The sequence below is a fragment of the Phacochoerus africanus genome, chromosome 14 (assembly GCF_016906955.1).
Source record: "Phacochoerus africanus isolate WHEZ1 chromosome 14, ROS_Pafr_v1, whole genome shotgun sequence".
NCBI classification, from domain to species: Eukaryota; Metazoa; Chordata; class Mammalia; order Artiodactyla; family Suidae; genus Phacochoerus; species Phacochoerus africanus.
Genome location: NC_062557.1, coordinates 11,576,996 through 11,591,109, shown reverse-complemented (window position 1 = coordinate 11,591,109; position 14,114 = coordinate 11,576,996). Strand labels below are relative to the sequence as shown.

Below are 14,114 nucleotides of genomic sequence, written 5' to 3'. Positions count from 1 at the left end.
AGAGGAGCACAGAAGGCATAAAGAAGCAATGGCTGGTTGTGCAGAATTTTTAACTCAGCGTGAAAAGACAAGAGCCGAGCTGTGAGTGTCAGTACATACGCCTTCCCCGCAGGATTTGTAACTATTCAGCCACTGAAGAAAATGGATCAGAAATATAAAAATCCCATTTAAAACTGATGAAACCGAGACCCTATGGGACACTTGCATTGGCCAGGAGAGACGGTCTGTCCCTTGGTACAGACTCCGTTTTGGGGAGCATCATCAAAACTATTTACCCACAACCTACAGAGCTTGACCCGGGTGTAGACAGTTGAAGGCAAGTTTTCTGAGAGCTGAACTTGACTTCCCAGGGCTGAACAGCTCTGATTTTCTTCCGCCAGCAGAGCTCTTTTCTAACCCATCCACCTTTTCCAAGTTTTCTAAAACCTTCTCTCTTCCCAGGCCACCTTGTTTTTATGGTCCAGTGTCTCAGCTCTTGTGCCCCTGTGCCAACCACTCCTTAAGTTTCTCTTTTACTCTCCATATTTTGCTGAATTTTATTACAGGTTCTTGGCGTCTTAGGAACCACAGCTTTCCACTGTTTTCTAGTCCCCGTTTCTATTCCACTTTGCAAAGTTATCTGTGTTACTAAGGAATCTAATAAAATAGGCCTTTTTCTGGTTCTTCACTCTGCTTCTTGCTCAAGCCAAATTACACTGGCTGTCTCCGGTTCTTGGCTTCCAAGGTCAGCCTCCAGGGACCGAAAGTCCTGGATGCTGGCATCTCCAAGGCACTCAAACTCAGTTCTGATTTCACATTTCAACCATAGGACATCCTGCCAAGTGACAGGCCATAAAAACCACTAAACCCTTTCTTCCCCCCATACTATGGCTTTCACTAGGCATATATGTGTGTGCCTGCCTAGAATAACAGGTACCCAGATGCTCTTTCTTCCTAGGAACTTCTGCTCCACTAACGCAGCAGCTGTTAAACTGGTATCCCCACTCAGCTTTGAGCCATGCAAAAGCCTGCTTCAGCAGGATCCACAGGCTCTCATCAGCCTCCAGTTTAATGAATAATCACAAGAAAAACACAGGTCAGCACCTACCCAGGGGTGGGCAGGGATTTGGCTAAGTCAGGCTCTCTCTGGGTTTCCTGCTTTTCTTTAATGCATGACTTCTTGGCTGCTCTTTCTCAGAAATTCTCTCTTCTTGGCAAATGACACCTTCTCAACTTTCCTTCAGGGCTTTTTAATTTTTTTGGCAATTGATTTTATTTACACTACTGCGATAGAAAGAACATCCCAAACCCCAATTTCTGAAGGTCTCGGCGGATTGGCTTTGCCTTAGACTTCTATGGGGGGGGGGTGGATGGGTTATAAGTGGGGTGACTTTACAGTTTAGGTTGGTTCTGTTCAAGGCTTTCTCCCCCCCCCCCCAGTAGGTAATAGGCCATTGACTAACAGCCCCCAAATCCTGATATCATCAGTCCCCAATTATTGGTTCCTCAGATATTTGCTCTGGCTGTCCCCTCTGGGAAACTACAAAACCGGCGTATTTGTGTGACCATGTGCCAACTGAGGGAGCTTCATGCCGGGAGCAAGCAGCCATTCATGCTCACCTGAATCTCAGCTGCCATGAAGCTGGACAGTGCACAGTTCTAACAACTAATGACACGGAGAGGAGACATCTGGTCAGAGTGGGTGGAGGTGGTGGACGAAGCCTTTTCAGAAGAGGAAAAGCAAGGACCCGTGGACATCCAAGGATGCGATGCACCACGGTGGAGCTGATGATTAGAGAGCTTGGATTCTAGGTTTGCTAGCTGCCTGCCTTCGGAAGACCAGTTATAACCACCTCCCATCCCATTTTCTCTATAATATGAAGCAAAAAGCAGTGCCGAATGTGTTTTCTATGCTGTGTAACAGACTACCACCAACCTAGCGGCTCTGAATAACACCCATCCAGGAGCTCCTGGAGCTAGAGGTCAGAAATCCAGCTTAGCACAGGCTTTGCAAGGTTGAAGTTACGTCGTTGGCCAGGTTTCGTTCTCGTCCGGAGGGTTTGAAGAAGAATCTGCTTCCATGCCTCATTCCTGTTGTTGGCAGAATTCACTTCCTTGGGGTTGTAGGACCGAGGTCCCTGTTTCCTGGTTGGCTTGCGGCCGGGGGCCCATCTCAGATCCGGAAGGTCACTCGCCTCTCCTGCCAGAAGGCCCCCTCCATCTTCAAGTCGGTGATGGTACCCCCAACCCTACCATACTTGGAGTGTCTGACTTCCTCTTCTTCAACCAGCTGGAGAAAACACTGCTCTTAAAGGGCTTGTGTGATTGGGACCTGCAAACGTGGATGACTCCCCTAGCCCAAGGTTAACCCATCTGGGACTTTAATTACGTCCGTCAAATCCCTTTAGGGCAGTACCTCGACCAGCATTGGATTGGATAATGAGGAGGTGTGTGTACATCCGGCCCTGGCCCCCAGGGGGTGCATCCTGGAATCCTGCACCTACATCCAGAGAAATTGTGAGGCTTGAGTTCGCAAGGGATGGGTGGACCAGGCACAGACCAAGCATGCCGTCAGGGAGGGAGATTTGCATGCAAAGAACTAGCCAGTTGAAGTCCCAGATGGATAAGCACTTGGTTGGGATGAAAGGAGGGTGTCAGGGGTTGGGAGCAATGGAACAGCTGATAAACACTGTCTGGGTTTTGGCCCAGGGGCTTATTTGGATGTAACTGGAAACAGGACGTGTCTGTCCTCCTGGGATGAACGCACGGGTATCCTCCCTGATTTAGGCCTTTGCTGCGGTCATGGCAGCAAGGACTGGGCTTTGGAATGAAGGAGAAGGAGTCTGTAAATGGCCTCTGGATTGGCCCTTTCAGAAACCATCTGCTTGGAGCTTTTAACTCTGAGAGGAGTGGAGAGGTTTCCTCCAGTTACAAGTCCTGGGATTTGGAAACCACTAAAATAATAGCTTTTCCCCAAACCAGCCAAGCAAGGCTCTAATTGGGAGAGAAGAGAAATGGAAGTCCAGATTCCCACTCCCTCGGCTGACCATTTACAGGTTGTGGTTGAGGTCCCTTTCCAGATCCAAGGAAGCCGTTTCCTTTCTTAGCCTGGCATCATTGGCGGAAGAATCAGACAATGGGCCAGGGTCCTGCTGACTCTGAGTGAAAGACAAATGGCCAGCATCCATGAGTAAGAACCTGGACTTTTATCCACTCTGCTAGTTGAACTGCCTGGTCCCAATAAATCTGTGCTCCAAATGATCTGGGGCCAGCTCGAGATAAGCAGGAAAGAGATAAAAAGGAGAGGGTGGGAATAAGGAGATTTTATCCTTCATTCCTCAGATGCCACGGTAGGAAGGAGCTTGTCCTCCAAAAATTTCAAGATTAGACCATTCTCTTGTTCAGCTGAATTCTTTTTCATCACCCCTGGCTCTCTCTCCCCACTCCCCTCTATCTGTTTTGGCTTCTGGATCTTCTCAAAGCTTCTCCAGAAACACTGGAGCCAATTTACTCCTCTTAAACAACTGTCATTTTTGCAAAGCCGCACAGTCTCTTTGCTGTGATTTTCAAAGAGAGACTCAGGGCCAGGCTTTCTTCAGTGACGGCAAGTAGGCAGGAGGGGAGGGAAAGCCAGGAGCTTCTGATGGAGGGGAAAACACACACACACACACACACACACACACACACACACACACGTTTGAGAAATGCTGAATCGGTAATTACAGGAAAATATAACCTTCTTGGTACTTGAGGGAGAGGCCAGTAAAGAAAAGCAGAGGCTAAAGAACTTGCATCTGTGCTGTAGCTGCCGAAGTTTCTACAGCAGGGAGGCATGACCCTGTTTGACCCTGACTGTAAGACCAGAGGGTTACAGAGGAACCAACCAAAGACATGTGGACAAACGGCCAGGCCACACTAACCAGCTCTGACATATCAAAGAACAGATGTCGTCTGGCTTGGGCAGCTTCTGGGCAGGGAAGGAACCCTGAGCTCCGCCTCTAAGATGTAAGGGTAGCAGCAAAAGGGGAACCTGGGCTGCAGATAAGCCCCTCCTTCCATCATTACTTTGAAAAGAAAAGGCTTCCTCTGCGTGTTGGTTTAAGACCTGAAATAGGGAAGACCCGCTCCCTGTGCCTGCTCCTCCTCACTATTCAAGACGGGTGCCAAATGTGTCACCACGCCCGATGGAGGCTGGCGCTGGACTGCTCGCTGTAATCAGTGGCTGACCCGACAGAAACACTTTCCCTGATTGCATTTTTAACTTGGACTGTGCCACACTTAGTTACATCTTGAGGGGGAAAGAGAGGGAAAGAAGAACAGCTGGTGAAGAGGTTTGTAGAAAGCTGGAGTTGTCAGCACGAGGAGGGCCCATCCCATCCACATGTGTGTTTTGCATCATGTGTGTGTGTGTGTGTGTGTGTGTTTAGGGCTGCACCTGTGGCATATGGAGGTTTCCAGGCTAGGGGTGGAATCGGAGCTGCAGCTGACGGACTACACCACATCCACAGCAATGCCAGATCCCTGCTGCATTGGTGACCTACACCACAGCTCACAGCAATGCTGGATCCTTAACCCACTGAGTGAGGCCAGGGATCAAACCTGCGTCCTCATGGCTACCAGTCAGATTCATTTCTGCTGAGCCACGACGAGAACTCCCTTTTGCATCATTTTGACTTAACTAAATATTGACATCCTATTAACAAATATTGATCGAGAACCTGAAACATTCAAAACAGTACAGAAACTCCGTCTTCCACTGAAACCAAAAAGGAACCCACCCAGGGGGAAAAGACGGGCTGTGTCCTATCTCTGACTGGTAATGAGCTCAAGTTATAAAAAGACACTTTCTGATTTCATACTATTACTTAATCACTCACTCAGACTAATGGGCTTCTCTGGGCAAGTGGTGAGGAACGCTGATTCGGCGATTTTATTACCTGCACTTCTGGGGTGGCAGATGGTTTGCGGATACAATGATCTGGGGTAGCAGTTAATGTTAAGTAATGACTGGCATGAGGGCATCCACGTATGTCTTATAAATCCCTGGTTTTTAAATATTGGCTGGGTTGTGGCTACAAACCAGGCGGGGGGAGGGCTTGTCTGTGCAAGAGATAAACACTTTGCAAGGTCATTCCCTGTTTTTCCCTTTGCTGTTTGTTCTGTCTGCACTAAAACCTGGAAGCTTCCTTAGCCCTGCGCACTGTGGCAGGTGCTCTCCCATGTCCTCACGGCGTCAGGGCATCGTAATGGGCAACGATCTCTCACACCGAAACTCTGAGTGTGATTCAAAATTGCCCTGGCTAATCAGTCTTCCATGTTCTATTTTCAACCCTGCTGTAAGTAACCCACATCCATGTATTAACAGCCTTGCCTTGAGGTTTGCAATGCAGTTTGGGTGAAGATGGGGTGTTCGCTGCCTCTGGGGTCCAGGGTCAACACTCACAAGTACAGCGCCCCCTCCCGGGAAAGCTGACCAAAACTCGAGATCTCAAGTATGAAAGGGAAGTGAGGAGTAAACATGACAACTGTCACAGTCAACTGATCACACGAAACTGCTCTGTTATATCCGAATTCAGCAAGGTCGCCAGCCCTCAATCGTGTGAAACAACCAAGACCGTTCCTGGTTGGCACATGTATTTTTCTGACATATAATGGTGTAGAAACCAAGCTCCAAATCAATAGCAGGACAGATGGGTGAGAAAGATTTTTGCTTTTCTGCCAACATATTCCCTTTGGCTTTCCTTCAGGACAAAAGTCACACAGGGAAGTTTAAGGCCACAGAAATGGGAATACGTGAGCCACTTTCCCCATAGTCCCTCTGCAAATCCTCGACAGATGTGTCGATAATTTTCTAAGAGCAAAATTTCCTAGTTCACTGATGCAGACTCCCACGGCATTGATGAAATAAAGGTAATATTGAAAATGACAGTGTCTGCGAAGCAATCTCACACTGCCTTTTTATTGCATCCAATTAGCAATGGAATCAAGAATCACTTTCTTTCTAATATAAAATCATCAGCCAAAGAGTTGCAATTAAAATGCACCACAGCCCATAACTCTCAATTTCTTCTCTTTTTACTTTCTGAAGGCCCCCCTCCACCCCCCCCCCCATTCCCAGTCATTCTCAGCACTACAGAAGAAGGAGCAAACAGTTAAATTTCCAGAGATGTTTGGTCTACCCATCCTCTGAAGGGACTATACAACCAGTCCATGACACCTCATTTTGAAATCTCTTGTATTAGAAAAGTGGTGGGTGTGGTCCAGAAGTGGTCTCTGGATCTGAATGATCTTCAGAGGAGTCTGTCCTTCAAAACCATCTTAACTCAAATATGAAGGCCTTCGGTCATTAGCTGGGGACCCTCCCTACTGACCATTCCACCCCCTCCGACACTCTCCCTCCTCCCCCCTTTTATAAAAAACATCCTTCTTAATCTTATCCTGAGTATATGTGTTTGGCCTCTTTTTTCCCCCCTCTAGATTTTGCCTTGGGTTTAGAAAATTCCCGGGTAGCATTTTTTTACCTCCTTTGTGAAAGCCTCACACCTCAGATCCACATCAGCCCAAATCGCTGCTATAATAAAAACGGCCTTCAGGTTGTAACACTGACCAGAAAAGGACAAGGCACCTTTTAAATATAGAACAGAGACTGGCAACCATGGCAGGAAACTGACGGGTTTACTCTCTGCCCGGGGCTGACCTCTTGCGATCTCTGACCCCGGGCAGAGGAATAAGCAAAGGGAAAAAGCTGGGTTTCAGGGAGTATAGCCTTGGTTTCTGGAAGGTACCCAGGTCTAGAGGTAAGTCCTGAATTCGAACCGGCTGTGACGCTGCTCTGTTTGGGAACCTCTTTCTGGAAAACCAGAAGCGAGCAGCGGCTTTCCACATCAGGACAAGGAGAAAGAGGGGGGCGGTGGAAATAGCCCGGAGAACAGAAGTGGGGAAAAGAGAGAGCTCAGGGGGAGGGGCTGAGAGCATGTCTTCGCTGCGCTGCTGCCGAGAAAGTTTTTCTGGGCGACCTGTGCTGGGGCTGAACTCTAGGGTCCGCAGCCACGGATGGGGGCCGGGTGCGGAGCACCCTTAGAACCCAGTGCGGGAGCTGGAGGGCTGGGGAAGCGCCGCGGGGCCGGGGCCGGGGCCGGGGCGGCGGGCGGGGTCCTCACCTGTTCCAGCGGGCCACCTTCCTCCGGTAATACCGCAGCGCCTCCTGGCTGGCCAGGAGCGAGTCCTCGGGGCCGAGGAGCGGCGGCTCCTCGGGTACGTTGTACAGCGGGTGGGCGAAGAGGGCCCGCAGCTTGGAGCGGGGGACGCTGCGGCCGCCGCGGTCCTGCTCAGTCCGGGGCCGGGCCCGGGAAAAGTTGTGCGCCGCGGGGCTGGGGGCCGAGGGGGCCGCGGCGGGGGCCGGGGCCGGGGAGGCGGCGCGGCCGGCGCACGGGCAGCCGGGCGGGCGCTCCCTGGGCCGCAGCTGGCGCCGCACCTGGGGCCAGAGGTGGAAGTAGAGGTCGGCGGAGAGCAGCGCGCCCAGCAGCAGCAGGGTCAGCAGGCGGTCCCGGCGCAGTCCGGGCATGGCCCCGCCGGGGCGCGCGGGCGTCTCTGAGGACCCGGGAAGCGCTGGGGTCCCGCGGGCCGGCCGCGGTTTCCCCGGGCGGGGGAGCCTCCCGGAGAGGGGTGTCGCCCTTGAACTTGGGGACCCCGCGCAGAGCGCGCGGGCGTGCCTTTTCCGCGCGGAGTGGCCACCCGGGGACGGTGTCTCCCCGGTCGCTGTTTCTCGCACCTTCTCTCCCCAGCGTCGGATTGCCCCGGAGCCCGCGGCAGGTGGAGGATCGCGGGCGCGGATGCCGGCTGCACCCCGCGGGCGGCAGGGCGAGGGGACAGGCGGCCGGAGCGCCGGGAGCGGGCGGCGGCGCTTGCCTCCTGGAGGAGCAGAGCAGCTGCGGAGCCTGGGGCGTCTCTTTGGAGGATGCTGTGGCTCCGCGGCTGCGGCGACTGTTCCCGCGGCTCCTCCTGCGGGCGGCGGGGACGCCCGTGCCCCCGGCTCCTCCAGGCGAGCTGGCGTGCGCGCCCGACTCCTAGAGGCAGGGGTGACGCCGGGCCTCCCCCGCCCGGCCGGGCGCCCGCACCTCCGCCCACTCTCCGCTGGCACCTGCCTCTGGCGCGGCCGGCCTGCCAACTCCGATCCCTCTTCCGGCTCTGCCCTTCCACCTTGTCGCCCAACCCGCTGCTCGCGCCCTTCCCCCCTCGCCCCAGGCCTCCCGCTGGCCCCGCTCAGGGTTCAGGCCAGACACCTTGGGAGACTCCAGGGGTGTGTGTGAGTGTGATACCTCTGATTTCACGGGAAAAAAAAAAGACAACTCCCTGAAAGCCTTTCTCCTGCAGGATTTGCCAGATGTTTGTGTGTGTGTGTGTGTGTGTGTGTGTGTGTGTGTGTGTGTTTGCATCTTCCCACACAGCACCTCTTAAACCCCTAAGGACTGCATGTCCTGTGCTTGGCACCTAGTAGGCGCTCAGCAAACACCCACTTAGCCAATGAAAAAGTTTGACCTTTAAAAAGAAGGCACCCGTTTTACCTAGAATCTTGGTGACTTCCTGTTTGGATGGGGTTTGGTCCCCACTGTGCTGACATTCTCCCAAAGAAGAAATTTTTCTCCCAGTGAAGGAGGGAGGGGCCTTCCAATGACCCCACGCTGAACTGTTGCATTTAGCTTGGTGTGAAAGTGGTCCACCCAAATGAATCACTGAAGGACATGTGCTCGGCTTTCTCCAGATTTCCCGTGAGGTAATTCGTACTCCCCCACCCTCTTCCTTTTGAGGGAGAGGGGAGGAGGGAGAGGCAGCCCTGAGTGCCTGGTCCCTCTGTTTAATGACCTGGTGGGATGGAGAAGTGCTAATCTGACGGAGGAGGCAGCTTGATCCTCTAGGTGTTGAGGAAAAAGCATCTTTGCCATGAGCTGCCTGCCCAGGTAGCAAAGCTTCCTGTGTTCATGAAGCTTGCTCCGTAACTACCTTTCTTCTGCTGCTGGAATCTAGAACCCTCACACACACTCTGACTTGTGGGTTCAGACCAGAGTTCTTCCCACTGTGGTCCAGTGGGAGATTCTTTTGGCCTCTGCCATCCTGGTCGTCTGGAAATGAAGATAATAATAGAACCAACCATAGAGGGCTATTGCGTAGCTTAAGTGACTTAAAGTATTTAACTTGCTTCGAACTGCCCCCAGCACATTGTAAGTAAGTGTGAGATAAGTGTTGGCTAGAAATAGGATTACTCCTTGGTTCCTGTTGTACACTGTGGTCGGTTGGAGACCGCGTGTGAGCGGGACAAGTGTATAAAATTATGATAAAGGAAGATACCAAAAAGGGGGCCATTGTCAGCAACACAACATAGTGACCTGAATGCCTGGTCCAGGCGGGGAGTCAAGATAATACTAATGCCAGCTGCTTCACTCTGCTGGGGAGGCTGGTGGGGTTTTTAGGGTTTCCTGAACCACCTTCTTTTTGTCTGAAATGAAATTCTAAGTGGTCTCCAGTTTCTAAGAAACACTGCAGCTTTGGACGTGTCTAAGTAGGTGTGGTGTCCCGTAGATGAAGAAGCCAGACGTCAGTGTTGTATCTGCAGCAACTGTGAGGCACGCCGGTGTGCATTTCTGGGCTGGCAAAGGATGCCATCATGAGTCTTATGACTTCAACTCTGCCCCCCCCCCCCCCCCCCGTGGGGTCCTGCTCTCTCACTAGACTCTTGTCTGAACTCAATTCAGGAAACAATATTCCTAATTCAAGTAGAGCTTATCTCAACACGCTTTCCCTGCCCTCTAAAGGTCAAGGGCAAAACTGCATGTGGAAGTCAGATACTACATATGAATTAGGTTGGGATGGGAGGGCGGAAATGCTAGAGGCCAGTCAGATGTCACTGTCCTCAAGGTTTGTCTGCCTCTCTCCTCCCCCCTCCCAGAAGTGAGCCTTTCCCTTCTGCTCCTGCCCCCACTCCCTGTGCCTTGGCCCCTGGCATCCTCGCCAGCCTCATCTACATCCCCTCAAGTCACCCATGTTATCACTAACTGCTCTTTACCAGGACCCATCGTCCTCTTTCAAGCCTCCCCTTGCAAAGTTGTCTCTCTTTCCATTTCTACTGCTCTTGAATATATCTAGGGGCGCATCATTTCTTGCTTGATTTCTTGCAATTAGGCTCCTAGATGTCCTCTCTGCTTCCAATGTGGCCCCGTTTCAGTGCCCATCCTGTGTTCTGGTGTAATTAAAACTCTTGCCAGAGTGACCTTTCCAGCATTCAGAAAGCTGTGTGTTGAAAATCCTCCATAGCTTCTCGTGTGGCCTCTGGATTCAGCCATTCACTGTGATGCAACTCTTTACTGTTTGGCTTCTGTCTTCTTTATATGACTCCCATTCTTCACTGCGTGATACTTCCTGAAGTCCCCCAGGTGCTTCCTGCTTTCACAGACATGCCTTTAATCAAAAGCTCCTTTTCATTTCCCCACCTGGAGAATGTCCATGGTCTGCCCAAACTCTGGCCACTTGTCTTATTTTCTCCAATGCTGGGCTTGATGCCTATGAAGACCGTACATGTGTGTTTGCATATATCCTGACAGCTGTTTGCATGCATTTCTATTCAAGCCTCCATCACGATGTGTGTAGTTGCTTATATGTGTTATGGGTTGAATCCCTCCCCCCATTTATATGTTTAAATCCTAACTCTGAATACCTCAGAATGTGACTTTATTTGGAAATAGGGGCATGGCAGGTGTTATTAGTTAAGATGAGGTCATACCAGAGCAGCGTGGGCCCTTAATTCGGTATGACTGGTGTCCTTATAAAAAGGGGACATTTGGACGCAGGGATGTGCACAGAAGGAGAATTCCATGTGAACATGAAGGCAGAGGCCAGGGTGCTATTTCTATATGCCGGAGAATTCCAAGGATTGTTAGCAAACCACCAGAAATTAGGCAGGAGGCACGGAACAGATTTTCCGTCATATCCCTCAGAGGAAACCAACCCTGCTGACACCTTAATCTTAGACTCTGGCCTCCAAGACTATGAGTTGGTACATTTAAGCCACCCAGCTTGTGGTGCTTTGTTACAGCAACCCTTGCAACCTAATCCAGTGTGCATGTGTGCCTTCCTTACCAGAGCCTAACCTCTTAAAGTGCAGAAGGAAAGTGTTACTTACCTGTGTCCCGGGAGCTCTGAGGACAGGGCCTATCACTAGGGAAATGCGCAAGAAATTTTTGCTGAGTGAATGAAGGGAAATCATCGAAGGCAGGGATCAGAGGCTCCCTCTGTAACTGTAGCATCTCACATAGCGCCTGACACACTGTAAGGGCTTCACTGCTGGATGGAAGAAAATAATAGTTTGGGGCCCTGTAGGAGACACAGAAGAAATTTAAGATGCAGCTCCTCCCTTCAAGCATCCTTTATGACTATTAGAGAAACCAGATCTGCCTGGACCCATGAGAAATGAAGACAGAGTACACTGAGCAGATGAGGGAATCTGTGCATGGCAGGTATTGAGAGGAACAGACTCGAAGGGCACGTGTGTTTCTTTTCAGTCTAGCTAAATATCAAACCTTCTTCTTCCAGGAATTAAATCATGAAAACAGCAGAGTCAATATTTAAACACAAGAGCTCTTCAATCTGTGAAGGTTATACTTATTTTTATCATGCCCCGTTCCTGTTGCTTAAAACACGACTCGTTGTTTCTTGTTTGTGCAATTGGTTTTCCACCCTAGATGCTAACTCCATGAGTCCAAGGCCAACATGCGTCCCCCTGCCTTTTCCTCCTTGCCTAGAAGCTGAAATTAACACATTCCTATAGGATAAATGATGTTTGGATGTGCAGGGGGAGTCCATGTGTGCTAATGTATAGGGGAAGTGGTTTGAAAAAAAGCATTTAGGGAGTTCCTGCTGTGGCGCAGTGCAAACGAATCCAACTAGTAACCATGAGGGTGTGGGTTTGATCCCTGGCCTCGCTTAGTGGGTCAGGGATCCCATGTTGCTGTGGCTGTGGCGTAGGCTGGCAGCTGCAGCTCCGATTCGACCCCTAGCCTGGGAACCTCCAAATGCCACAAGTGTGGCCCTAAAAGGCAAAAAAAAAGAAGGCTTTAAAATAAAAATCTGGTCTTATACAATCTGCCCCCAGATACATGTTAACTATTATATTTCATTAGAATACCCTAAACCTTAGGAGTCTTAATGGACCTATGAAATAGCGATAGATAAGAGATCAATAATGAAATAAGTATGCAAACTATGCAGATATCTGAGTCCCTAAGAGTTTTTGTTTCTGCCTGAGGACCATATACCTTTACCTGCTGGCTCAGCGATCAGTGCGAGAAGAGGGAGGCAATCAAACCACTATGAATGTGGCAGGATTATACAGCGGGAAATAACAGTTAAAATAAAGGAAGCATGACTGTATTTTCTGAACATAGGTACATCTTTAGGTGGAGAAAGCTTCTGAATATTTATATATGATCTAGATACGTGTGGGCGTGTGCATGTGTGTATACAGTAAAAAGGATGTTATTTAGATAAACGTCAAAACTGGCAAAGCAACTCTTGATGTTATTTATGGGTAAATATAGATTGAGGAGAATGTGTATGAAAGGATGAATGCCAAACTCAGCGCAGTGGTTACATATGGAGTTGAAGTGAGAGAAATGGCATTTTGGAAGATTATGCATGGAGCTTCAATAATATTGGTAATGATTTATTTCTCAGAAAAAAAGATCTAAAGTGTACATTACAGTGGGTTTAGATCTGAAAAAGGTGGGTGGTGAGTCTATGGATGTTGGTCGTCTTAGTCTCTGTGCTTGTTTGTATACTTACAATAGTTCATTAAAAACTTGACTTGATTTTGCTGGTAGCCGCATGTCCTGGGGAATTCTATCTTCTTAAAGAGATAGTTGAACCAAAGGGCTGGGCTTTGATGTTAAGATTAAGCAGGTTAATGAAAATCCTCGGTCAGGAAATTTATGCTATTTCTGGAGTTCCTGCTGTAGCACAGTGGGTCAAGCATCTGACTGAAAGTTGCTGCGGAGGAGCAGGTTCGATCCCTGGTCCCGTGCAGTGGGTTTAAAGATCCCACATTGCTGCAGCTGTGGCGCAGGTTGCAGCTGTGGCTTAGGTTTGATCCCTGGCCCAGGAACCTACCTATGCCATGGGTGTGGCTATCAAATAAAATTTTAAAAATAAAGGAAATTTACATCATTTCTTTCAAAAGGAGATACATGATAGAGGGCAAAGAACTGTATAAGAACAATCTTGACTTAAATCAGCTGTAAAATATTAAATTCCATTTTGAATTGGAAGAAATCCATAAACTTCTGTGTAGCTACTTTCAGATCATGTAATTCTTTTAAGCGGCACTCTTGTGCATATTATGTGAGTTTTTATGCCCACTGAATACCACCAGATGTGTTATCTCTGGTTCCGTTTTTACGACCTTGAGAGCACCGCTATTTTTGGAAGGTGAGAAGTTGGGATTTTGGGGGTCTTTAGAAAGCCATGTCTTTCAGCATTTCAACCGTTGTCTAGCAACCCCTAACCTATTATGCGAATTCACAGCTAGTGGGTGAGACAGACATTAAACAAATGTAACACAAATAAATATCTTGTTCTGGCTCAAAGTTCAATCTCAGAACATCAATACAGCTGAAATAAATGGCAATGACTCCGAAAAGCTTTGAAAATAAAACCTGACTTGACTCAGGAACTTTCGAAGGAGTGGAGACTTGAGAATTACATTCCTGAGGTGTATGATGATAAGGATACCTTTCTAAGCATCCTTATTACAGGAGTCTGTCTTCAGAGTCCATGCTGGAGGGTCCCACCTTCTCTCTTGCTTCCCCTCCCTCTCTCACCCCCACAAACTCCACCCCGTCCTTCTCTCCTCTTTATCCCATCCCATCTCAGGCCCTTCCACATGTGGGATGCTGGGGTCTGTTCTGCTGCCTGCCATTCCCTCTCCATTTCCTGCCAGGCTCAGAGGTCTGTCAGCTGGCTGGGTAATTAAAGGATCTTTCCTCCCCAAAAGGAGGATTTCAAATATCTGTAATACAATATTATAATATGTTAGCCCCATCAGAGAATTATGCAATGATCAATTGTGATAAGTACAATTCCCTTAACTG

General features: G+C 49.5%; 1 protein-coding gene across 1 annotated transcript in view; it reads right to left on the bottom strand.

The window, feature by feature from the left end:
- Positions 1-8,111, bottom strand: part of FAM20A (FAM20A golgi associated secretory pathway pseudokinase) — a 49,970-nt gene extending 41,859 nt beyond the window's left edge. The window contains exon 1 of the mRNA XM_047757461.1: positions 7,140-8,111. Within this exon, the coding sequence (XP_047613417.1) occupies positions 7,140-7,543 (404 nt within the window). The 5' untranslated portion in view covers positions 7,544-8,111. The remainder of the gene's footprint in view (positions 1-7,139) is intronic.
- Between the last annotated feature and the right edge of the window lie 6,003 nt (positions 8,112-14,114).